At 28.8% G+C, this 27986-nt stretch overlaps 1 protein-coding gene across 3 annotated transcripts in view; it reads left to right on the forward strand.

The window, feature by feature from the left end:
* The first annotated feature begins 356 nt into the window (after positions 1 to 356).
* The window catches only part of LOC122857573 (inhibin beta chain), a 91790-nt gene continuing 64160 nt past the window's right edge, over positions 357 to 27986 (forward strand). For 2 of the 3 annotated variants that reach the window (XM_044159818.1, XM_044159820.1), the window contains exons 1-2: positions 357 to 1039; positions 1115 to 1913. In XM_044159818.1, coding sequence (XP_044015753.1) covers positions 1256 to 1913 — 658 coding nt within the window. In that variant the 5' untranslated portion in view covers positions 357 to 1039; positions 1115 to 1255. Of the gene's footprint in view, positions 1914 to 27986 lie in introns of all 3 variants that reach the window. The other variant, XM_044159819.1, reaches the window with a different exon arrangement.

Raw genomic sequence — 27986 nt, forward strand, 5'->3', positions numbered from 1 at the left:
TTATCAAGTTGCGCTACATTATTAATAAAAATTAACATATTGTGAATGAGATAATTAGGTTGAATTTTTTTTCATTCCATCTACCTTAGTCACGCCCATAAAATATTTATTTTATACAAATAACTATAAGAGTCTAAGATCATTGGTATTGAAAAAACCACTTTCCTGTTATTACCACGATGATATTATCGTAAATAAACGTAGCTTGTAGTAAGCAAAGATATAGCTAAACAGTGTGGTGAGTTGAGCGAGGGTGGGTCTTTGATGGTGGATACTACTCGTACTCACTGTACACATATTACTTCATGGAGTGCAGAATGCCAGATAGTGGAATCTTTTTCAGTGTCCAGCGAGCTTTCGTACAGTGCGCTTCGGTATTCTTCCTTATTATGCATACACAATACAAGAATTTTTTGCCAAAAAATTAGCTTCGACGAGTGACGAAAGATAAAATCTACCCGGAAAAATAGAAAATTACCGATTATAAAAATTTTTAGAATATGGTTTCATTTTTGTTTTTGACCACGATATATAGACAAATCGATGCTAATGTGATTTACTTCGTGCACTTGGAGTGTTGTTTTGTATTATATATTATTTGGGTATTAGTATCGAACAACTTACATAATGTGAGTAATGTGGCCTGGTTTGTAAATGCCGGATTGTCATCTTGGTTAAAAAAAACGACAAAAGACTGGAGGTATTATGTGACAGTAATGGGTGGGTCAAATCCCAATCGGTAACAAAGAAATTGAAAATTTTGAATTAATGTTTCTATACAAATATAATATATACTAAAATAAAAATAAACTAATGAGCAGGGAAAAATACGCTCGGAAAATCTTAGCCTACAAGAAGTTTTTTGTGGAACAACAAGAACACTATCGTTGCACTTATATAATTCATTAAGTTCAGAATTTTGAAAAATTGAAGCAACCACACATTTGTAAAAGTATTATTCCCGGAGAAGTGCTGATTGACGGATAATTGTTGTTAGGGATCAAATGACAGAAACGAGCTTCAAGTACTCGTGCTTCTGGTAAAACAGGGCCACATCATATTATTATTAATATTATTATTATTATTATTATTATTATTTTATTTTGTTACACAGAAACTGCATTATACAAATAATAAAGTACAAAGAAATATGGATGTCATTCGATATGAAAGTGTTATTGTGCAACACTTTTCTAAAAACTCGCTTTCTATGGCAACACATTGGAAGTCTTCTCATAGGTGACTTGGAATTGACATGCCTCAAATACATCTTCCGAATTGGATTAATGACGAATCATGTGAATATATATGTCGGAGAGATTTCGTTCTGCTCCATAAGCATAAAACTGAACGAACAATACCATTTTTACCAACGTATCGAAAAAAAACAGCGTATTGCTGTAGTCTTCATATACTGTTTGTTGTAATATTTACGTGGCTTATTGTCTTACCGAATGATGCTATAGGTCGGCAAACTTCTGGTGAACATCATCATCACTTATGTTCTGGTTGTCCCCATCAACACATACTAACTATTCAGCGAAAAGAATCACGATCAAGTAACGACGATTTAAGATTAGAAGCTATAAGACATCAAATACTAACAAAACTTGGTTTACGGAACCGACCAGATATCAATCGAACTCTCACACAGATTCCACGATATCTCGCTCTCGAGACATTATATCGAGCCGAAACACCGTCAACGATACGTAACATCAATCAAAATCATCATGAGTCTGGTTATAGTGATTACTACTTTTCATATCCATATCGACAAGTTGATGATATTCCAAACGTTACTTTCGATAATATACAATCTTCTACGAGTCACAACTCTAAAACAAATCAAGACATAGAAATTGATGATTTTTATGCAAGAACATCAGAAATCATATCGTTTGCAGAAGCAGGTAAGAATTTATTTTATTTTAATGACTAGAGTAAATTTCAGCATAAAGGAATTTTTTAAGAGATTCCCCCATATAGAAAATGTAACACATTCAACTATTGAAAATTCAAATATGTTGAAGTGAGTAAAGGTAGCGTGGCATGAGTAAAAGTATTACCTCTGATTTGCCACGTGGCCAACGCGAAAAGGAAACTCGCAAGCATCGGTTGCATGTCCATTAGTGTCACTTGAATTTTCTATTCGCGATCCATAGTTATACACTTTATATGTGCTCAGTTAGATACAGCACGTAGCTTACATGTATTTAGAGTAAAAAGTTTCCTTATTTCTTACTGAATATTGAGTATTTTCTTAATTTGAAAATTTGAATTGAAATTGGTGCCATGGCTTCAGTAAAAAGTACGAAGGTGATTTCATATTATTTAGTAACTCCATGACCAGCCACAAGAGTTGAATTTTTACGAGAGTGCTTGAGAAAAAAAATAGTATAAGCAAGGCGTGGTAATTCAGTTGGAACACGAAATAAATGACCGATATTATTCATCATTTTTACGATGCAATTGTAAGCCTCAATGCAGTCCAACCTATTAAAGATAGATATAAAGCGAATAGAACTTTATGATTGTAAATTCAATTGTAAAAAAAATACGGAGAGAGAATTTTTTTTCATGTGAATAAACAAAAACTTTCTTTATTTTTTGTAATTGTTTTCCAAATAATGATTTTTTATATTCAAAATTACATAGGTAATTGTATCTTCACTTTTTTAAATTAATTCGTAAATAAAATTTTTTTTCAACTATTTAAAAAAAAAAATGAATGTTTGGTGAATCGAGTAAACAGTACACTATTTTTCACTAAAAATTTTAGCAAACCTTAGTCACTCTACAAGTTGCAGTCATATATTCTAGATGTAATAGATGGTGTGACAGACTATAACGAATTTTCGTGACCTCTATCGGAATATATCACAGAAAAGTTTAATACATTTCACTGTGTATGATTCTATCGATGATCCTGATTCTATTAAAACTTTGCGTAAAAAATATAAATGTTAAGCAAGAAATATTATGTCGTTCTTGTACGAGTCTAAAATCAAAAGCCGAGTCAAAGATGATCCTGAGACTAGCCACCAATGGTGTCAAAAATTATCTTTTTATAGAAGGTAGGAAATAAATTCAAACTTCTTCAGTGACAAATAAAAATGAGACGTTACACGTATGTGAAAAACACGGATCTCATTTCCACCAAGGTCACTCGTCATTTTTAGGGATTCTTATTCTAAATGATTGACAAGAGATATACATACGATATTTTTTGATACCATCTCCTAGAAAAAACTATCACACAATTCTCAATGTTCGAAGCACTACCTGCATTATGGTTGACCAACCCCGTTACCATGTGCGTTTCATGATTTGATTAAATACTTTCAGAATGCACCCATTATTCTTTTTTTTTTTGGCGATGCACAAAACTTATATGAACGCGAGACCTGGCAATTATATTTCAAAGTCATGCTTTATGTGAAAGAAATAGTGTAAAATGACAGTGATTATTTGAACGTGAGTAAAAAATTACTAACATTCACGCATAATTCTAAAGGTTGAGTCTCAAGTTATGTGTAAGTTTTCGACCGATGCACCAATTCTATAGAACTATAGTTGATGCAACGTACTCCGTAAACCAAATCTGTGCGGTCAGGTTGTATTTTTTTTGATAGTGTAACAAAAAATAACGTAATATTTTTCATGCAACTATCTATGAACTAATACTATTTACTTCTTGATAGCGCAATCAACGAAAATCATGTTTTACATCTTATTGAACCTGATGTTTCCGTAAATTCTATATACGTTGAAGGGAATTTTTAAGTTTTTCAAAAATACGTAATCACTGTACATACGAGATTATTGATTTCACTCAAATATATTTTGTTCATTGATATTGTTTTCAATTTTTACGAAAACATGATGATTAGAAATAAAAAAGGTGTCTTGTAAGTTAGGTCATAGTTAGGTCATGCTTAGGTCATGTTCAACGAAAATTTTTTCCGATTATTAAACAAATACGTTGACTGCTAATATATAGTACGAGGGGTCGTTCACGAATGAAATCGCCCGACCAAATTTTTTGCAATCATTTAGGAATCCCGTGCAATATCATGAAATTAAAAAATATTATTTTTCAGCTCATATTTAAATGACTGCAATTTTAGTGCAATCTCAAAATTAAATAAGTAATCACAAATTTTATGTGACCTATTATTTTTTTTTATTTTTTTCTATTAGCTCTTGTGTAAAAATTCATTTGAGGTTTGACCGATCTTTTCTTGTCCTAAATATGCATTGGTGTTTAAAAAAATTTACGCTAATTCTCGATTCCAGGTAGGAGTTAACGATTGCGCCAGGCATGGCACAACCTTGTGTCAGGCTTGTGCTTCAAGCTTGTGCCAAGATTGTTAAGTATTTGGAAATGTGCCTATGTTACAAGCTTGATGACAAGTCTTGTGCCAGGTTGGAATTTCGGGCTTGGCACAAGCTTGTGTCTCGGGCTTGACACAAGCTTCCAAAAACAATTTTAGAAAAATATAAATAAATTATTATTGTTACTTTATTATTTATAACATTGTTATTTTTTTATTCAGACGGGAGAGATTTCATAGAAATAACTTTAATTTACGACTTGAATTATAATTTATTAACCGGTATTGAGAATTATAATTCCACCGTGTCTAAACTACATTATTTAATATTTTGAATTATAAAGTTATAAAAACTTACAATCAACCATTTGAAGATACGGATCTTAACGAAATAACCTGTGCTTGAAATTGCCTATTATCTCTATATCGACAAATCTTTAAAATTGAGTCACACTTCAAGCTATAATAAAACTAATGACAAATAGAAAATAATTTTCATGTCAGCAACATTCAATGAAGTAATTTTACATATAGGATATATTGGTTGGTTAAGTGCAGTACATGAAAGAATTCATTATTTTCTTGCTTTTAACTTCATATGATAAAATAATAAAAATGGACAAAAGAATCGACTGTTTCATATTTGTTCATAAATAAACATATTGATTTGTTTTTATGTAATTCTAATAAATTAAATGATGTTAAAAGCCGTAGACTGATAGTCCCACGAGATTTTTTCGCTGTCGCATTCATTAGTAAGCGATTCTTATTTCCCTTCGAATAACAAAAAAATAAATTGATAAAAATAGTCATACTCAAGTGCTCGAAAGCCAAACGTTTTCGAAGCAATTTAATAGATAGATATAATTCGGGCTGATAAAAAATTTTGCTGGTAGAATAATGTAGATATTGATTGTGTGGCTACAATTACCGCTAAGTTAAAAATCTAGCTAAGTAAAATAATGTAGATATCTAAGTTTTTTTTTTTTTTAAGGGACTTGAGCCCATTATTTTGAACTTTGCGAAACTAGACGAAACTAGTCTAAAAATAAAAATGACTACGGATGCTCATGAAAGCCAGAATGGACGATAAGTCACGTCCCGCACCCCTGGAGTGCCTGGGACTGAATTCGGACGTTGCCATAATTCAATTCATTTGAGGATTTCTGAAAAATGTAGTGAGTCACTTGTTACAGTCTGCCTTTAGTTACTCAATCATAGCTTTCATTATCGATTTATTTAATGGAAAAGAAATAAAAACATTGCAAAATTTCGATTTAGTACTTGATAACGTCATATAAAGACACCCAAATATTGCGAAGTAAAATTTTAAAATTCGAGTTCGAAAAATTCATTATCTTCATAAAATATAGCAACAATAATATATCAAGAATGTAAAAATCCTCAAATTTTCTCTTCGAATATCAGGCAAACAAACCATCGTCACATCTAGGATAGAGGACGATATGTCAGCCGATGAGAAGTGAGTCAATGGATAGGACTACCGGCGCCTGTATTCAGATCGATGTACGTGGCTCCAGTAAGGCGCCGTTTTATTCCTCTACCCTTATTACTCCACACCCTCAATTCTCGAGTCTTTTTTCAAATAGTTTTTTCAAACTTCAGACCTTGAGCCTATGTTGCACCACGTAGTATATATAAAAGTCACTTGAAAAATATTCAAAATAAAATGTGAAAAGATTTTTCGTGGATTCATAGTATAGAAGTACGCAAGACAGAAAAAATAAAAAAAATATTTCAAATCGTTCCACTAGACTCGGTAAAGAGTGTATGCAGAGTATGCATTATAAAGATTTTTATGTATATATATACGAGATTCTACACGAAGAGAAATCCGCAGCATATATTACTGTAGTGGTATCGTAAAAATCATAGCCGACGTCATTAAAGCGACTAATTCCCACTTATTATAATGATTATTATTATATTTTATCTAAATTTTTTACTGTAGCCTACCGGAATTTTCGGAAGTCTTGAGTTAAGGGATTACCATCACCAATCAAAAACGCAGATAAAGCCTTGAAATTTTTTGAGCAGATTAATGAAATAATAATACATACGCTCAAATTTTTTGATAATTTTCTTGTAGCTAATTACTTAGTAATTAATTACTAAAGTAGGCTACTTTTTTGAAGGTTATACATAGGTTCTTATGGAGAGTCCGGTTTAGTTTTTAGAAACCTGGTTAGCCATTTTATGGAAAACGCAGATAGCTTTTTCAAAAACTACAGATAGATAGAGGAAACAATAAGGAAAGTTTTGATATAAAAATTAATAGGGCTTTGAGACCTTTTTATTTTACAATAAATAAAAATAAATTTTTGTCTTTGTCTAAATACTCAAATTGAAGTGAGAAACAAGATTTTCTCTTTCTTTTTTATCTCGTCCGCACTCATAGAAATATTATGTTTCTAAATTTCATACGCAAGAGGTCTCTAGATATGCGGGGGTAATCCCTTAATGGTATACTTTATGCCAGAAATTACTGTAGTGTACAGCAAGTTTTCCCGCCAGATGACATTTATTGGAAATCAAGTGTGTTCCTAACCTCTTCTAAAAAAGTTTATTGTTTTTATTTTATTCATGAATCTAAATAAAAATGCGGTGAAACACATGAAAATTATAAAATGGTTTATTTTTTTTAAATTAATAAACACGTTACATTTTTATTTTGATGTTTAAACAATAAGGTTTTATTTAATTTGTGTTGTTTATTTGTTTTGTTTTGATTAAAATTACTGTAGTGTAGTAGGAAATTCTAGTCGATCCTGGTGGCCTCCCCACGCAACTTCTCAATTTCCAGTAGACTACAGTAAAATTTGTTTGATACTCTACAGTATTATTTGCTGCGGATTTCTCTCCGTGTATAACTATCATTTATTGATTTTTAAATCCTCGTTTCACTTGTAGTTCTATTGAAAACTTAAAATCCGTATAAAATTATCAGCTTGTAGAAAAATATGTAAATTTTATTCGCGAAAGAAGCTTTGAAAATTAAGTTTTGAATCTAAAATGATTGATAGCTGATAGTTAGCCTGCTTTCCTCTTTTCACGTCCAATACTTTCTGAGAAGATGAGTTTTAGTCTCTTTTCAGTGTCCAAGTATTATTATTATCGATATATACAATCAAAACATAAACTAAGATACAAACAAACGAAAGAGCTAAAAAAAGAACTACTTGAAAAGCTGAGCACATGAAAAGTTGAAACTCATAATTAGTCGAGTTCAGAAAATTCATAAATTTGTAGCAACAAATCCGCCAATAATCGGCAAACTTCAATGAGCTAGGGCTAGAGCATTACTTCAATTTAATGGCAGCTGATATATGCATGACCCAATCAATTATAAATATTTAGACATGAGTAATTCTTTCAATTAAAAAAATTTTACTGTAATATCATAAATATACAATGAAACAATGAAAAATATAATATTTTTTTTTTTTTTAGGGAATTTTAATTTCCTATTGTTTTCGCTTTTCATCTGACCCCCCTCCCAACCATGGTGGACCCCCCCCCCCCCCGAAAATTTTCTAAGTCCCTTAATCTAAATACGATAAAAATGGGGAACTATAGGAAAATATAGGAAAATCACTGAAAATAAAGAAAAAAAACGATAAATATGGGAAAATATCAGTGAATATGAAGGAAAAATTACTGAATATAAAGAAAAAAACGATAAATATGGGAAAATATCAGTAAATACAAAGGAAAATATAGAAAAGTGACTGAATATAAAAAAAAAAACGATAAATAAGGGAACATATCACTTATGCCCCCCCCCCTCCGAAAATTTTCTAAGTCCCTTAATTAATCTAAACACGATGAATATGGAAAATGAAGAGAAATATAGGAAAATAAAGAATATATAAACGAATAAACAAAAATATAGAAAAATCACTGAATATAAAGAAAAATACGATAATTATAGGAAAATATTAGGAAAATATCAGTAAACAAAAAAGAAAAGTATAGCAAAATATCATGGAAAAATCATATTTTTCAAAAAGATTTTTCAACAAAAAGATTTAAAAAAAAATTATTAACATGATAAATTATTAAATATTCAATTTTAACAAAATATATACGATCACTGGAGGATTAGTGAGAAAAATTAATGAACAATACCCATCAATAAATAATAAAGAAATAATGATACCAGTAGAAGCTAATATAAAATTCGATGACGATGAGCAAAATGAAAATATACCAAACATTAATTTCGAGTTTAAAAAAATACAAGAAATTGTACATCTACCAATTAATTCATTTGCAGGCAAAATAATTCAAGCAAAAAAAAAAAAAAAAGAAAACTATTCAATAGTAATAATGACATTATTTAGATATCATCGCAATCATAATAGCAATAAATGAAGTGGAATTTATATATGCAATGTCAGAACGGTTATTGAAATAAAGAACAATAACATTAGCAGACGACAGTGATTATGAAGTGAAATAAAATTTAAATGAAAAAAAGTTTGATTAAACTAAATAAAGATAATAAATTTACCAAAGAAAATATATTTTAGATTGAACTAACTATATAGAATGAAAAGGCAGAAAATTTCTAGGGAAAAAAGGGTGATTTGATAGTATTAAAGGAATTGAAAATAAATGAATATAAAAAAATTAAAAATATAATGACGACTTCAGCAACAACTAAAACGTTAAATCCTAATTCAACCGAGAGAAAAAAGTAAATAGAATAAATACAATCGAACTCGACAATTTTGTAATAAATATTTAACATTGACAGGCTAAAATCATAGTACAACAAAATGAATAAAAACAGAGAGTTTAAAAGGTTAGAAGAAAGCGATTCTGGACATGGAGATGACCCATTAGAAGGAACAAGCAAAATCAATGAAATTTAAATAAATTTTAGCTGTAACAATAATCATTGTAACAATAGAGAATGAAATAAATTTGTAGTCACGAATTTTAATATATATTAAAGAAGAAATTAAAATTCCCCCCCGCAGGGAAGGCACAGTTGCTTCAGCAACTGTATGATCATTTTTATTATTAAACTTTTAAAATATCTTTTTACGTCTTGAGTGATTCTATTATTGCTTTTAATTTAGAAAATAAAGTCTTGAAAAAAAAAAAATTAAGTATTGATTCGAGGCAATATGTGTCCATGAAAAAAGAATGTTATTATTTTTATTCAAGAATATTATTGCATGCAAGAAGACAAATTGTATATAAAATTGAGGGACTTTATTCATAAATCAAGGCGTACAAGTATTTACATCAAGACAAAAAGTGTCTAAAATTTACACAATTTTGTTTTGAATTAAACCAAATCATTTATGAAGCAAGACGACATTGTCTAAAATTTAGACAATTTTGTTGACAATGAAACCAAACATGTTACAAAGCAAGACGCAGTAGTTTCTAAATATTAGATAATTTCGTTTTAATAAAAATCAAATTTGTTATAAAGGAAGACGTAATATTGTCTAAAATTTAGACAATTTGGTTTTCAGGGAAACAAAATCTGTTATAAGGCAAGACGTAATATTGTCTAAAATTTAGACAGTTTCGTTATACTACAAACTAAATCTGTCATAAAGCAAGACGACATTGTCTAAAATTTAGACAATATTGTTTTTAATAAAACCAAGTATGTTATATAAAGCAAGACGACATTGCCTAAAATTTAGACACTTTTGTTTCTTTTCAAGACAAACATATTTATTAAATAAGAAAAAAAAAAATTAATTCAATTCCTGCAATTATTTCAAATAAAGTATATTAGTCATTTGAAATAAATTTATTTTCACTGTATTTGAGGTTTCTAATACTCGAATTGAACCTAAAAAATATAGAGTCGAGGACTTTTTTCGTTTTCAAGAAGACATATTTTTTTCTTCAATCAAACCGCTTTTTGTTTCTTTCAAACGTTTTTTTTTCCTAGACAAAAATTTCTATTTTGCAGAAATTTCGTTTTGAATTGAACCAAATCATTTATGAAGCAAGACGACATTGTCTAAAATTGAGACAATTTTGTTGACAATGAAACCAAACATGTTATAAAGCAAGACGCAATAGTGTCTCAAATTTAGACAATTTCGTTTTAATAAAAATCAAATTTGTTATAAAGCAAGACGTAATATTGTCTAAAATTTAGACACTTTTGTTTTGAAGCAAACCGAGTCTATTATAAATCATGACGAAACAGTGTCTAAAAATTAGACACTTTTGTTGAAAACGAAGTCTATGGTATGAAGCAAGACGCAATATTGTCTAAAATTTAGACAATCTTGTTTTGAATAGAACCAAATAATTTATGGAGCAAGACGACATTGTCTAAAATTTAGACAATTTTGTTGACAATGAAACCAAACCTGTTATAAAGCAAGACGCAATAGTGTCTAGAATTTAGACAATTTCGTTTTAATACAAATCAAATCTGTTACAAAGCAAGATAACATTGTCTAAAATTTAGACAATATTGTTTTTAATAAAACCAAGTATGTTATAAAGCAAGACGACATTGCCTGAAATTTAGACACTTTTGTTTCTTTTCAAGACAAACATATTTATTAAATAAGAAAAAAAAAAATTAATTCAATTCCTGCGATTGTTTCAAATAAAGGATATTAGTCGTTTGAAATAAATTTATTTTTACTGTATTTGATGTTTCTAATACTCGAATTGAACCTAAAAAATATTTAGTCGATGATTTTTTTTGTTTTCAAGAAGACATATTTTTTTCTTCAATCAAACCGCTTTTTATTTCTTTCAAATGTTTTTTTTTCCTAGAGAAAAATTTCTATTTTGCAGAAATTTTTGTCTTAATTTCAACTAAAAATTTTTACAGTGCATAAGAAGCGTCTTAATTGGTACTATTTTGTACCGTAAATATTTTAATTTTTATCTCAAAATTAAATAGTGGAGAAAGGGTTAAAAATCTACTTTTTTTCAGATGACTTAGGGTAAAAAAAATTAATACAAACGCAAAATAATTCGTACTAATTTGTACCACCAAGCCCGAAATTTGTACCTGAAAAACAACAAAAAAAAAAAAATGTGTGTGTTAGCAGTACGCGCGAGGGAAGTGAAACTTCTTTCGCAGTCTGTCAAGATATTTGTAACGACTTTAATAATATCAACAATCAATTAATAAGTGATGATATTATTAATATTGATAAAGTTCATAGTATAAATGATATCAATATGATATTTATAATAATAATATCAATCATATCGTTAATATTCAAAATATAAATATTGATAATATTATCAATATTATATCGTTATTGATATTGTTATTATTATTAATACCATTGTTATTATAAATTTTTGATATTATTAAAATTATTATCAATATTATCATTATTTATACAATGAATATATATAAATAATAATAATAATAACAATAATTTAAATAATATTATAAATTATTAACAATATTATTGATATTAATAACAATATCTATAATAATAATATCCGAAATATAAATACTAATAATCACTAATATTTATATTTGAATATTAATCACAGTACTATTATTATTCTTATTATTATTATTATTAATATTATATCGATATTAATAATATTAATATCAATGATTTTATTATTATCGATGATATTATTGAAATTATTATTGTTATTATTATGGATACTATGAATGAATTCATTCATTCATATATATATATATATGGGGCATTCCAAGTCAAATCACCGAGTCATCGGCCTGACCCCTACCGATTCACTTGGAAATTTTTTTCTAGGTGTATTTTGGACCAAAAAACGACCTTATTTTTTTTCAATTTTTTTCCACCATTTTTACACCATAAAATAATTTTTTTTTTCCTACTATCGATTATTTCTCAAATTAGACCAGGTTTAAAATTCTGAAATTTTTCCCATATTATCTCTAGGTAAAAACAAGTCACCCATAAAAATTTGAGAATGGGCTGAGAATAATTACTAATTTTTTTATAACTGATTAAAAAAAATTTTTTTACGAATTTTAAAAATAGAAAAATTTAATAACTTAGAGAACAGAAATAAAAATAAATGATATCTTGATGAATTTTGTTTTTCCCTATATTTAAAGATGGAAAGATAGGAAAACTGCGATGCTTAAAATTTAATTTTTGAAGCTTTTACCCTCGAAATATGGAAAGAACCAAAATTTGCCCAGATATCATTTATTTTTATTTTTGATTTCTCTACAAGAAACCATTATTAGATTATTCTAAAATTAGATTATTTTAAAATTGGTAAAAATTTTTTAATCAGTTATAAAAATTAGTAATTCTCGGCCCATTCCCAAATTTTTATGGGTGACTTGTTTTCGAGATGATATAGGAAAAATTTCAAATTTTAAACCTGGTCTGAGAAAAATAGTAGAAAAAGGTAAAAATCGTCCCATTTCAGGAATGAGAATCCGGCCAGTATTATAATGCCGCAGTATTATTATATATATAATCATTTCAATAATCACTTCAATAATATTATCCAGAATAATAATGACAATAATAATTTTAATAACATTATAAATTGGAAATAATATCAATATATATTAGTCATAATATAAATGATATTAATTATATTAATAATAACATTTATAATAATAATATTTGAAACATGAATACTAATAATTATTAATATTTATACTTAAATATTAATGTCAGTATTGATCTCATCATTATCAATATTATTATTATTATCATTAATATTATTCATACCATTGATATTATTACTAATATTATATCGATATTATTATTATCGATGATATTATTGAAATTATTGTTGTTATTTTCATTTATACTATAGTTATAGATATTAATAATATTATTATAAATAATAATAATTTCAATAATGTTATCAAGAATAATAATATCAATTTAATATTAGTAATAATATCAATGGTATTCACCATATTCATAATAATTATATCGATATTAAGAATAAAATAATAATTATAATAATTATATTAATAATATTAATATACTAATAATAATTTTCAATTGAGTATATTCATTTATAATTTTTTGATTCATCATTTTTATAAACGCTGCATACCGATCAGCTACACTATTGGCAACGCACACACACACACACACACACATTTATTCAAAACATATCTTCTTTCTCGCTCGTAGCCACTTACTCACTCACTATTAGTTATATGTGTCAACGCTTGCTCGGTCTGAGCGTTCGCTTGGTCCAAGCGTTCGCTTGCTCCGACCGTTACATGGCCGACACACTATTTTTTTTTTCACTACCCTGCGTAAAGAAGTTTCACTTCAAAAAATTATTTACTCCAAAATGTCAATTAACAATTGTATATCTGCTCTATTAATCAACATATTTCGACCACCAAACTCGAAATTTGTACCTTAAAAATAACAACAAAGAAAAAGCATTTACTCTAAAATGTTTCTATACTGCTTCCAAAAATGAATATTTTTAAATATTTTTTTTTTAATTTTAAATTTGATGGTACAAATTAAAGCACAGCTTACTCTTTATTTTGGAAAAAAAAACATCAAAATATGTTAATTATCAAGGCAGATATGCAATTGTCAATTATCATTTTGGAGTAAATAATTTTTTTTGTTATTTTTCAGATACCAATTTTGGGCTTATTGGTACAAGTTAGTACGAATTATTTTGCGTTTGTATTAATTTTTTTTTTCTCCTAAGTCATCTAAAAAAAAGTTGATTTTTAACTTTTTCTCCACCCTTTAATTTTGAGATACAAATTACAACATTTATGGTACCAATTAGTACAAATTTGAGACGCTTCAAATAGGTTCTCTAAAAAATTTTTTTAGAAATTATACATAGTTCACGTACCTAAAAAAAAGACGAAGAAACACGATAATAAGTTTATTTTATTATTAAAAAAAAAGAGATAGAATGTTTGACCCCACAGCAACCGTTGCCAACCACAATATTATGAAATAAAAAAAAAAAAAAAATTTAGAAAAAACAGACTAAGAAACAGAATAATAAATTTATATCACAACAAAAAAAAAAAAAAACAAAGTTTTTTTCTACAAAAAAGAGTCAAGTGTTCGAAATTGTCACTATAATTGTAAGTATATTAATTTAGATATGACACTAATAATTCAAGAAAGAAATACATATTTTTGACGCATGTAATTAAGTCTGAACTATTGAAGAAAAAAAAATTTTAAACTTGACCCCACATGATGTAAAATATATCTTAAATACTGAAATCTTATTTGGAAAAAACCAGGTGGAGTCAAGTTTAAAATTTTTTTTTTTTAATAGTTCAGACTTAATTACATGCGTCAAAGATATGTATTTCTTTTTTTGAATTATTAGTGTCATATCTAAATTAATATACTTACAATTATAGTGATAATTTCGAACACTTGACTCTTTTTTGTAGAAAAAAACTTTGTTTTTTTTTTTTTTTTGTTGTGATATCACATCTTTTTGTAAGGTCATTTGGTCATATCAAATTGAATAGATCCAGCTTCAAAATTATCATTTTGTAACTTTGACACATTTACACATTTGTTTTGAGTTGATCGACACGTACTTCACAAAAAGTTGTTTCCAAAAAAAAAAATAATATCTTGATTAATTAATAAAATACAAAGAAGTAGAGAGAGATATATAGTGAGTAATAAGAAAGTATGAGAGAGATAAAAAATTTCTGTCCTTAAACGTAAAAACGCACAGTCGAAAAATTCATTTAATTATTAAAAATAAAATAAACGATTAAATAATTTGGTTTTTTTTTTTATAGCAAAGCTTGATACAATAGAATTTTAAATTATAAAAATCATTTATTTTGATCGTCATTATCATATTTTAAATAAATTTTTAAAAACTAGCGATGGATGAGGTTACCTCTATTTGATGTATATTAGGCTCGGTAGTGTTTTTGCGCTTTCATTTTTTTTTTTTCGTCATTATTATTTTTTTTCTCACACTTGACACGAGGCACTACCGTGCCTCTCGATTTTATTAATTAAAATAAAGAGAGAGATAGAAAGAATATCGATCAAGGGAAACAAAACAACCAATCACAGAAGGAAGAACCGCCGTTACTTTTCTTCTTTTTATAGAAGGATAGATATATATTGAATAGATACATACTCGAGTGAAAATTCAAGTCAGATTTGGATTCGGACCGGATTAGGCAACCTGATTTCCAATCCGATCCAGATTAGCCAACCTGTTCAAGAACGGATCAGGAGACAACGTTTGGATGAACCAAAAATAATTAATAAAAAATATTATAAATTAAGAAAAAAATTATTTTTTTTTCGATTTGTTTGTTTATTGGTTTGCTTATTCATTAAATCAGTGAAACGTAATCGAGGAAAAACTGATGAACTGATTGACCTAAATAACTACTGCGAGCGGAGCGCGATCCCTTGATTTTCTAATCACTACCAACGAGCCTTAGTACGCTCGGCCATTCCAACTATTGATGAATAATAAGATTTTCCACATCCATAAAATACACCAGTCAAAATGGACATTGAATTCTTAAAACTTTTAATTTTTACGATAACAGTATTTCTAGGCAAATTAACAAAAAGAATGTATATTTTTCCGACATTATCGCGATAAAACGATAATTTTATCGGTTATCGTCAGTCGAATATCGTATCGTGTCGTGACGACGATACGACAAAAAATGGTATTATCGTATCGTTGTCGTCATTATCGTATCGTCTTGTCACGATATTATCGATTATCGCGGCATCTCTAATACCAAATTATTGAATTGTTTATATTTATCTTTTTTTTACAAACAATTATAGTTAATAATTATTTGAAGTGTTAATAATGATAATGATAATAATATAATTCAATAAAAATAAATTTGTAACCTAAATAAAAAAAAGACATTTGTTTGACCAATTTATCCTGATAGTATTCTGGTCAGGATTGGATAAGGCTACTCTGTTCAGGATATATTAAGGTTTTCCCGATGATATCCTGAACAGGGAATCTTAACAAAATATAACTTTTAAAAATATTTTATCCTCATAGGATACTGGTCGGGATTGGATCAGGCAACCCTATTCAGGATGTGGTAAAGTTTTTTTGAAGTATTTGAGAAACGAATAAATTCTATCACGATAATATCTACAAAAATTTGCTATCTAATTTTTTTTGTCGTAATTCCCACTGATCCTAATATTTATTGATTGATTTATCAATAAAAAGGTGACACTACACGTAATGATTCGCTCACCCCCTAATATTGACATTTGTATATTTCGTTCAACTAACTCAATCACTATCTACCTGCGCTACTTATCGTTGTATATAATACAATGTCACATTTTAAACTTCAAGGGTCAAATGTATAGTTGATGGTGTGACGTATTTGCTTATATGATCACGATTGTTCTTATCATCCAAGCTTCACCGGATGTAATCCGATATTTTATATTCATTTTAATAATAATTCATTCAGCATTTTGTCAAATTATAAAATACCATGATCTTTTTTTTTTTCTTTTAATAAAAATACAATATTCTACATCCGTTGAAGCGAAGCTCGAATAATTAATTGCTAAGTATCATGGGAATTGTTTGTATGACTTGTCAAGAGGTGTTCCTACCATGAAACATTCTTGTTACCAGTCGTATAAAAGCCTATGTATTTTCAGAAACAATTGCTCTCGTAAGTAAATAGTTATAAAGGTAACATCTACCTTTTTTTTTCAGCATAATTTTAAATCATGTAATCTACAAATAAACGTTTAAATATCTATAATATATTTTACTTTAATTTGTGTTGTTAATTAATTAATATTCACGCCATTTTTATCATCAAGTGATTATTATCAAGACATTTTTTATCTACAAGGTCGACCATCCAGATTGACAACGCCTTACCAACTTTTTTGATATTCACGTATAACATCTTTAAAAAGAAAACTACGCACATTTATTTCTAATCCTGTTACCTGGTTGGGAATAACAAAATAGAGGACTTTAAAAATATTGTTTACCGATTAGTTTATTTGTTGTTTTCAAATAATTTAATATTTATTTTCTTTCAATCTTCTATCTTCTCGTTGAATTTCTTCAGAGAAAAGATCATTAAAGAATGATGTAATATTTTTCATAATTTTTTATTACAAGCTGATAAAATATTACGGAGGCTAGGAGCTATAGGCTCAGTCGCAGTACTGAATTTATCACCAGAAAAAATAAAGTTCTATAACTTCCGAACTACTAAACTTAGAGGGTTTGTATATAGCTAAAGAGAAGCGCTTTTCAAAGTTCCATGAGAATTATCATAGACTTATCATAAACCAGTAACTAAATCATATGGTGTATCTGAATTATTAGTTTAATTTAGTCACTAGTAATTTCAATGGATCAGAATATAAACCACTATCAGCTTTTCTAAAGCATTCTAGTGCATGATACGTTTTACCGCTGTTTGTTGGTCCAGCATGAACTATTATTTTACATATTTTTGTTTTTGCTAGTAGATACCAATTTTCTGGCTTCCGTAAATCAGATATTTTTTTTGAATCATCCATACATTCCCAAGTGGAAAAAATATGTATAAAATATATATGGAATATATATAGAATATGTATGGATTTGGACGTAGATTTTCCATATATATTCTATATATATTTTATATATATTTGACACTTTAAGTATTTTATTTGTTTATAATGGATAGAAAGTGACCGTTGCTAGGGCTCCAAATAAACAAACTTTTTTAATTATTCATTTTACTGCGTTAATTTTTTTTTCCCCCCGTTTTTTCTCTTGTTTTTTATTTATAAAAATTAATTCATTAGTATATGTTTTTTTTTTCTTACTTTTTTTTTCACTTGTTTTTTATTTATAAAAATCAAAAAAAAAAAAAATTAAGTTAAAAAAAAAAATTTATAAGTTTAAATGTATACATAAAAATTATATCAAAAATATACAAAATATATAAATATATAAAATATATATAAAAAAATTTTGTGAGCCATCTAGACTCGCGGGTTTATTATGTGTAAACATCTTCGGCGTGTTTCTACGAAAAATTCCTACGAATGCGCAAAGTGGTTAAAAATGAAGTTGAAATATGAAAAAAACGGCTATTTATCGGTTATATGTCGTATAGTTATTGAAATAACGAATTATTCTCAAATTTAATAATGGCAATCAATAGAGATCGTCGGGGAGAAGAAAATGTTTTTAAAAAAATTTCAATATCTCGAATAGTTTTCAAGTTTTTTCGATATATCGATTTTTTTTTATTTATTCATTTAATAATGGAAGTCGATTAAACTCATCAAGGAGAAAAAAAAATCGAATACAATTTTTTGATCGCGCGAATAGTTTTCGAATTATCGATATCTTTCTAATGTTAATGATAATTTTTTTCATAATTGATAATATAATAGAGCTAAGTAAAAAAATAAAGCTAAGTAAAAAATATAGCTAAGTAAAAAATATAGCTAAGTAAAAAATATAGCTAAGTAAAAAATATAGCTAAGTAAAAGATATAGCTGGTAAAATTATGTAGGTATTGTGTGTTTGGCTATAAATATAGCTAAGTAAAAAATATAGCTAAGTAAAAAAAATAGCTAAGCAAAAAATATAGCTAAGTAAAAAATATAGCTAAGTAAAAAATATATAGCTAAGTAAAAAATATAGCTAAGGAAAAATATAGCTAAGTAAAATTATGTAGATATTGTGTGTTTGGCTATAAATATAGCTAAGTAAAAAATATAGCTAAGTAAAAAAAATAGCTAAGTAAAAAATATAGCTAAGTAAAAAACCTAGCGACCAAGTAAAAAAAACTTGGATATATTCATTATTTTCGAAAAAAAAATATATATTCGTGCTTAACAATACGCGACAATCAATAATTAGCAGTTTTTTTGAAAAAAAAAACAAAAATTTCGACTTTTTTTTTTGAGAAAAAAAAATTGTATACATTTTAAAAAAAATATCGATAATTTGATAACTATTCGAGATATAAAAATTTTTTTTGGGCTTTTTTTTTAGCTTGGCGAGTTTTATCGATCGCCTTTATTAATATTAAACAAAAAAACTTAATATATCGAAATACATAAGTTATTATAACTCGAAAACTATTCGCGATATCGAATTTTTTTATGTTGACTTTTTTTTTTACTTGACGAGATTCATTGATGGCCATTATTAAATTCGAGAATTAATCGTTATTTCAATAACTACACGATTTATAACCGATAAATAGCCGTTTTTCCATATTTCAACTCCATTTTAACTACTGCGCATTCGTAGGAATTTTTTCCGTATTTTTCCCGTAATCGTGAGAAAATTTTCTATAAAAACCGAATAAAAAAACATGTTGTCTCGGTTATGATAATATCTTCTGAAATTCTTCTGTACAATTACAATAATAATTTTCTCTTTCAAACTAACACATCAGTCATCAATGTTTCTCTTTTTTAAAACATAAAATTAGTCAATATTATAAATAAATTATTATTGTATAATAATTCAATATTATGTTTTGAATTTAGGAAATATTATTTCATATAAACAATAATAATAGGTATATTAATCTTGTAAATGAAAAATACTTGCATATGCATGTATATATATGTACAATATTAACTTAACTTCGCCTAACAAATGCAAGTATAACTAATAAATACAAATAAAATACTTGTATATTAATATATACAACGGTGCATATATATATAACAATAAATAAATTAAATATATAAATATTCGCATTTAAATTCATCTATACTACAGAACGCCTGATGGTAACGGTTACTGACCGATTACCATGGCGCTGCAAGGCGCAATGTAGACTGAGGGTGCGAACTCACGACACGCAAAAGTTTGCGTTTTTACATGGATGCCATAATTCTAAACATGGCGCCTCCGTGATTTAATCCACCCGCTCGACAATGTTTAATTCACACGCGCGTTTAAATCACTCGAAATTACTATTACTATATATTGCCAAAATATCACTGAAAAATGTAGTTGTGTGTAATGTGTGTGTAGTGTATCTAGTGTTCAAAGCTTGGATCATGGAGGCGCCATGTTTAAAATTACGGCAGCCATGTTTAGAATTATGGCAGCCATGTAAAAACGCAAACAGAAAATGGATTCCTGCCCAGATCCGTTACCGGATCTGACGTCTAAACTCTATGTTTTTTCCTTTTACTCTAACCCAACCCGCGCCTAAAGATGTTTACACATCAAAAATATATAAAAAATATATAAGTGTAAAATATATATAGAATATATATGAAATATATATGGAATATATATAAAATATATATAAAATATGTATGGAAAATCTACGTCCAAATCCATACATATTCTATATATATTCCATATATATTTTATACAAATTTTTTCCACTTGGGTTCAAGATAGAGAAATATTTCTTCAGCAAGTTTTATAAAATATGGAAATAAATCAGATAGATTACTACCATTTATAATATCTAATATGACAATCATTACGAATTACAATCAAAACGATCATTATATCAGATTTAGCAAAAGGCAAAATAATAATTTGATTATTTTCATTTATTCAAAAATAGATTATATACATACTATACATTGTAATGAAATAAAAATTAAATTATCTTGAGATAAATATAAAACATAAAAGAATTAATATTGCTTTCTAAAATTTTGTAAAATATTTATTTGAAGTATAGTCTAAATTATTTTTCCTTCTTTTATTTTCTTTTATCAAGAATCTTTTTTATCGTCACGATCGTTAGAGATATTTGAAGATTGTGACAGATCTCTAAAGATCTGTGAAGACCGTCAAAGATCGTCAAAGATCACTCAAGACGTAGACAAAAGCGTTGTCTTCCACGATCGGGTATATACGATTGTCGGATTTTTTTCCCGGGTATTCTCATGACTGTGAGTAAGATCAATCAGCTGATTCAGTGAGCATTCAATAAAGAAAATGATCAATAGCTCATCGCGACGTACCATAGTAGATGACTTGAAATTGCCATATTAGCTGCATGGTAAAGTACATCATCATTACACCTTTTGGACATATTGATACGTTAAGTTAAAATTATAATAATTGTCCTCGAGAGTTCGTTGAGGACTTAAAACGTGCGTATCTGAAATCTCGATCGCGCATAATAAAAATGGTTTTTCCATAATGTTTAATTTTTTGAAAAATTCGAGAAACTTATAATTAGATAATTTTTTTTTACTCATTTGAAAAAATATCCTGCTGAAACTATTGAAATGAGACGTCAGACGATCAATCGTAATATCTTTTTCGTTTCAGAGATTCAGCTCAATACGGTTTGGTTTATAAAAAAAAATTTCATGCCAGGATGGATGCATTTATGCCGTTTTGGAGGCAATTTTACGTAGTGCTAGAAAACGGTGTGCGTAATAACTTTTGAGATCGTTGTCATAGCTACTTCGTATTGAGTTGAAAAAGCGTCATTCAAATACTAATTACCCGTGTAGGAGAACACAACATGGCCAAGCCTTGGCCGATGCTTGTAAAACATCCGCCAATCATTGGCAAGCATTAATGCACCAGACCTGGAGCGTTACGTTAATTTAATATCGGCTGCCATGAATGGGCCGATAAACAGCCCAATAATGCGCCAACTGAAAACCAATGTAAGCACCAATAATTGGCCAATTCTATTTCCTCAATACAGGGACAATAATTTTCCCATTAATATTACAGTAATGACCCACGTGCCGCCCAATAATTAGCCATTAATGCGCCAAGCCTGGAGCGTTACGTCAATTTAATATCGGCTGCCATGAATGGCCCAATGATGTTCCCCAAGAGTGAACCAAGTATGGCGCATTTATTAATTCCATTAAAAAAAAAAAAAAAAATTTATTTATTTATTATTTAACAATCGGGCTTTTATTATACAAACTATTAATAATCAATTGAAAAAATTATCATTAAACACTGTTGAAAATTGATTCTACTTGGACTTGAACTCGGGTCTTCCTGTGCGATATTCTGAAGCATTAACACTCGGCCACGGCGGCTATAACGAAACTTATAAATAAATTTCTGATTTGAATTAAATCAATAAAAGACCAACTCTTGGCCGCCCGAGAGTCAGCCGAAGCTTGGCCAGTGATGGCAACCATGCGTTGGCTATTTAAGGATTCAAAAGCTTGGCCGATGTTCGGCAACCAAGCAATGGCCATTGAAAGTCTACCAAGGCTTGGCCCATGATCGGCTACCAAGCAATGGCCATTGATGTATCAGCCAGGGATTGGCTAATGATTGGCAACCAAGCAATGGCCGTTAAAAAGTCAGCCAGGCTTGGCCCATGCATTGTTGGCAATCATTGGCCATCTAAGAGTCAGCCAAGGCTCGGCCATGAATCAGAGCAATGAATCGGCAGTACAAGAATGGGCCAGTCGTTTGGCAATGATGAACCATGAATGGCCCATGCCAGGCTACCAATCATTGGGTGCCATTGATGGGTCGATGCATGGCCTTGTTGTGAGTCTTGGCGATTCCTACACGGGTACTCCTTCAAGAAATTTCCTGTCTGGAAATTATGGTTTTTGATAAAAAAAAATAAAAAGTTTTTTTTTATTTCCTTTTTTTTAAAAAAATCATAAAAAAAACCAACTTCATGGCTTTACTGTTGAGAATAAAATTATCCACGGAGAATAATGCCTTTGATGACGCTTCATTTGAGACTGATACGAAGTCCATACGATCATTGTATCAGAAGCTATTCGGAGCGCTCTATTTCAAACGGAAAAAAAAAATTTGTGAGCCATCTAGACTCGCGGGTTTATTGCGTGTAAACATCTTCAGCGTGTTGCTGTAATTCAACGACATAATAATGAGTACACATTCAAACAAATTTTTTTTATTCATTTATAAAAATTTTGTGTGATTTTTTTTTATTTTTTTATTTTCATACAATTATTGTTGTTCAGTAATTTTCAATAGTCAATAATTTTAAAATTTTGATATATCGATTTTTTTCCCTTAATTTAATGACGACAATCGATAAAACTCATCAAGTAATAAATAAAATTCATATAAAGTTTTTTGATATATCGAATAGTTTCCGAGTTATTGATATTTTTCTGGTGATGGCGGTAAATTTTTTTGTAATCAATAATATAATGGAGCTAAGGAAAAGATGGACCTGAGTTAAATATTTTAGCTAGTGAAAGTATGTAGGTAATGTTTGTTTGGCTATGATTAGAGCTGAGTAAAATACCTAATTGCTAAGTCAAAAATTTGGCTGGTAAAAATATGTATGTAGGTATTGTGTGTTTGGCTATAATTGAGACTAAGTAAAAAATCTAAAAGATCCGAGTGGAAATTGAATCCGGCTTGGCCGGATCCTGATCCGAATCGGATCCAGTATGGCTAAGGTAATCCGGATCCCGGTTTCCTGACCCTTTTTAGATCCGTTATGGCTAAGACTAACCGGATCCGGCTTTCCTTACTCTTTCCTGATCCGAATCGGATCCAGATTGCCGGACTTTAATCGGACCTTATTTTTTTTTTCAAAGTTATCTCCGGGTTCAGTCAGGTTTGGCTAAGACTGACCAGATCCGGCTTTCCTTACTCTTCCCTGATCCGAATCGGATCCGGATTTCCGGACTTTAATTGGACTTTATTTTTTTTTTCAAAGTTATCTCCGGGTACAGTCAGGTTTAGCTAAGGCTAACCGGATACGGCTTCCCTTACTCTTTCCTGATCCGAATCGGATCCGGGTTGCCGAAATTAATTCGAACTTTATTTTTTTTTCCAAAGTTATCTCCGGGTTTAGTCAGGTTTAGCTAAGGCTAACTGGATCTGGTTTTCTTTACTCTATCCTGATCCAATTCGGATCCGGAATGCCGGACTTTAATTGAAGTTTGTTTTTTTTTCAAAGTTAACCTCCGGATTCGTTCAGGCTTGGCGCACGTTTTCCCTGATTCGAAACGGATCCAACTTGTATTTGAAAAGAAAAAAACAAAAAATTAATTTCAGAATGTCATTTTATTTTTTGATAATATTAAATACATTGTTGCATATATATAGTATCAATCATATCAAGTTTTTCTATTGTAATTTTTAAATAACTTACTACGCTTGTAAAGAACTTTTGATTTCACCGATTCCATGTACGCCGCCGTGGTCAATAGGATAGAGTTGCCGACTTTGAACAGAATAGCCCAGAGATCGATCCCCGCAAAATCCGGAATTTTAGTTTAGTTAGGATGAACAATATTCTGTTCGAGGGGCTATTCACGGCCAGATTCAGTGACACCATGACTACATAATGTAGTCAAAAAAGACAAATACTACACCTACTACACTTTATAATAACTACAATAACTACACTTTGACTACACCAACAAAATATGATGACTACAATACTACAATCACTACACCATTTACTACAGAAACTACACTGCAATTCACTTCGTTTTTTGAGTTTTTATTATTATTATTATTGATATTTTCATTAATATTCCTTAGTGGAACACTCAAGAACAGTTTGATAGCGACTTGTTCATGACATGGACGCTTCCCTGGTGAAAAAAAAACTGTCAGAATCTGGCAGAATAAACTGACAGAATAATCTGGCAGTTGTTCCAAAAACCGGTCTAAATCTGTAAGAATCTGCCAGAATCTGTGAGAATCTGCCAGAATCGGTAAGAATCTGCCATAATCTATCATAAATTGCTAGAATCTGTGAGAATCTGCCGGAATCTGTAAGAATCTGCCAGAATTGGTAAGAATCTGTCATAATCTGCCGTAATCTGCCAGAATCTGTCATAATCTGCCAGAATCTGTAAGAATCTGTCAGAATCTATGAGAATCTACAGGAATCTGCAAGAATCGGTAAGAATCTGTCATAATCTGCCAGAATCTGTAGGAATCTGTAAGAATCTGCCAGACTATTTTTACCAAAAAATTCCACAGAAATAACATTTGATTAAATTATAAACAATTATTAAATCTTTTTAGTTGCGTCGTTGCTTGATCAAAGTATTAAAGTTATATGACAGTTTTTTATTAAGTCAATTGTATTATTATATCTGGTGAAAAAATGTTCAGTACGATAATTAATATTGATTATTCACTTGAAATATATATGGTTGTTCATGAAAATTAAAAATAACGAGGATAAGAAAATAAAATGGTTATAACGAACATACACAATAATATATGCAACTACTCTCCGGAGGCGCGGGGTCGCTCTTGTCATAGTCAAAAGTAAATGATAATTATATTAATTGTATCTAAACGTTCTTGATGTATAACAAATAAACTTTTTAAATCACGTTAGATTCCATGGCGCATCGGTAACGCGTTAGATTTATATCCGGTTAGACCCCAGTTTGATTCCCGCTCGAGGCAGTTAGGTTCGGTAGATTATTAAAAAAAAAAAGAAAATCGTCTTCATCAACATTGTCTAACCAATGTAATACGAAAATAATGAAAAATAATTTTTTTTTTTTTTTTAAATTTAAATATTCAATCAATTCATCGTTTGTATCAAACATTTTGTTGTTTGAAATAAGTAGTTAATTATCTTGTTATAAGCCATCAACCGTTTGTAACAAGAAGCTAGTGGCATATTTTTAGAAGTATTCTTCTTGAAGAAAACCATTCTATGATTTGAAACAAGACGCCATTTGCATAAAAAAAAGAGCTCATTTTTTAAAAGACTCTGAAAGACGATTGAGTTGATACGTTTTTAAATCGGAGTCTTTGAAAAAATAGTGTTTAATTAAAAGTGTTTGCAAAAAAAATTTCAACAAAAAAGTATATTATGTTTAAACAATTTTATATATTTTTTATTTTTTTGTGTGATACCCTATTATTTCACATAAATTTATTTTCTAACGGGGATCGATCCAACGATTTGCTAATTACTAAACCTATGCCCTAACGCCCAAGATCATTGTTACAAGTTCAATATATTTGAAATTTTGTTCACATAAGCTACAAATTGATCCATACAAGTATAACTGAATGAAAAAATGAAAAAAGAGATCCACTATTGTTACTTGATCTAAATCTGTTTAAATAGATTTTTATTGAATAATTATGGCAAATGTTGCTAAGAGACGGATGGAACCAAATGAATTGATTATTAATTTTTGACACGCCATTACACACCAATTATGGTGCGTAAAGAAATACTTTTACTTTTTTTTTGAAAATCGTGGTATATTACAAACTTTGTGTAAAAAAATATTGTATATAACTTGTACGTGAAGAAGGTGATCCTCCACGAACTAGTTATATAATATACTATTTCATTATCTATAAGGAAAGGATGTTACTAAATCAATTAATTCGTAGTCTAAGAAAGCAGAGGAATTGATTTAGACTGCAAATTAATTTATTTAGTCACATCTTTTCCTTAGCAACATTTGCCAATAATTATTTAATTAATGAATTGAGAGGATGTAACCAAATAAATTAATTAGTAGTCTAAAATAATCCCTTACCCTTTTGCCACTTTTATTTTAATTTATTATAGAAAATATTGCTGAGGTATTAATCTAGACTATGAATTTGGTTTATTTGGTTACATCTTTTCCTTGGATACATTTGCAATGATTAATTAATTATAAAGCTATTGGCGAGTGTTGCTAAGGGAAGGATGTAACCAAATAAATGAATTCTCGGTCTAGATTAATTCTTCAGCAACATTCTTTTTAGTAAATTAAAATTATTGTGCCAAATGGCTGTGGAAATCATCTGGTTTATAAATTAATTTATTTGGCTATATCCTTTCCTTAGCAACATTTGCCAATAGCTTTTTAATTAATTAAATATGGCTAAAATAGCTAAGGAAAGTATGTAACCAAATAAATTGATTCGTAGTCTTAATTAATCCCTCAACAATATTTTCTATAATAAATCAAAATACTTGTGGCAATTCATTAAGGAATTATTTTAGACTAACCATCAATTTATTTGGTTGCATCCTTTCCTTAGCAACATTTACCAATAGATTTTTAATTAATTATTTATGGCGAAAATAGCTAAGGAAAAGATGTAGTCAATTAAATTAATTCGTAGTCTAGATTAATTCCTTTGTCTTATTTACTATAATAAATTAAAAGCATTGCGTCAAATAGCTGAGGAATTAATCTAGACTACGAATTAGTTTATTTGGCCTTTCCTCAGCAACATTTGCCATCATTAATTAATTCAATAGCCATTGGCAAATGTATCTAAGGAAAGGATGTAACAAAATGAATCAATACACAGTCTAAATTAATTTCTTAATTAATTGCCACAGATATTTTAATTTATTATAGAAAATATTGCTGAGGAATGAATCTAGACTGAGAATTAATTTCTTTGGTTACATCTTTTTCTCAGCTATTTTTTCCATAATTAATTAATTAAGTAATTATTGGCGAATGTTGCTAAGGAAAGGATGTAACCAAATAAATTAATTCTTTGTCTAGATTAATTCCTCAGCCCTTTAACACACTTATTTTTATTTATTATAGAAAATATTGCTGAGGGATTAATTAAGACTACAAATTAATTTATTTAATTACATCCTTCCCTTAGAAACATTCGCCAATAGCTTTTTTATGAATCATTCATTCGCTATATTCGTTATTTAAAAATTAACAGGTCAGTTACATTCATCCCATAGCTATTTGCCATCGGTAATTAATT

Source organism: Aphidius gifuensis, linkage group LG5, assembly GCF_014905175.1.
Source record: "Aphidius gifuensis isolate YNYX2018 linkage group LG5, ASM1490517v1, whole genome shotgun sequence".
NCBI lineage: Eukaryota > Metazoa > Arthropoda > Insecta > Hymenoptera > Braconidae > Aphidius > Aphidius gifuensis.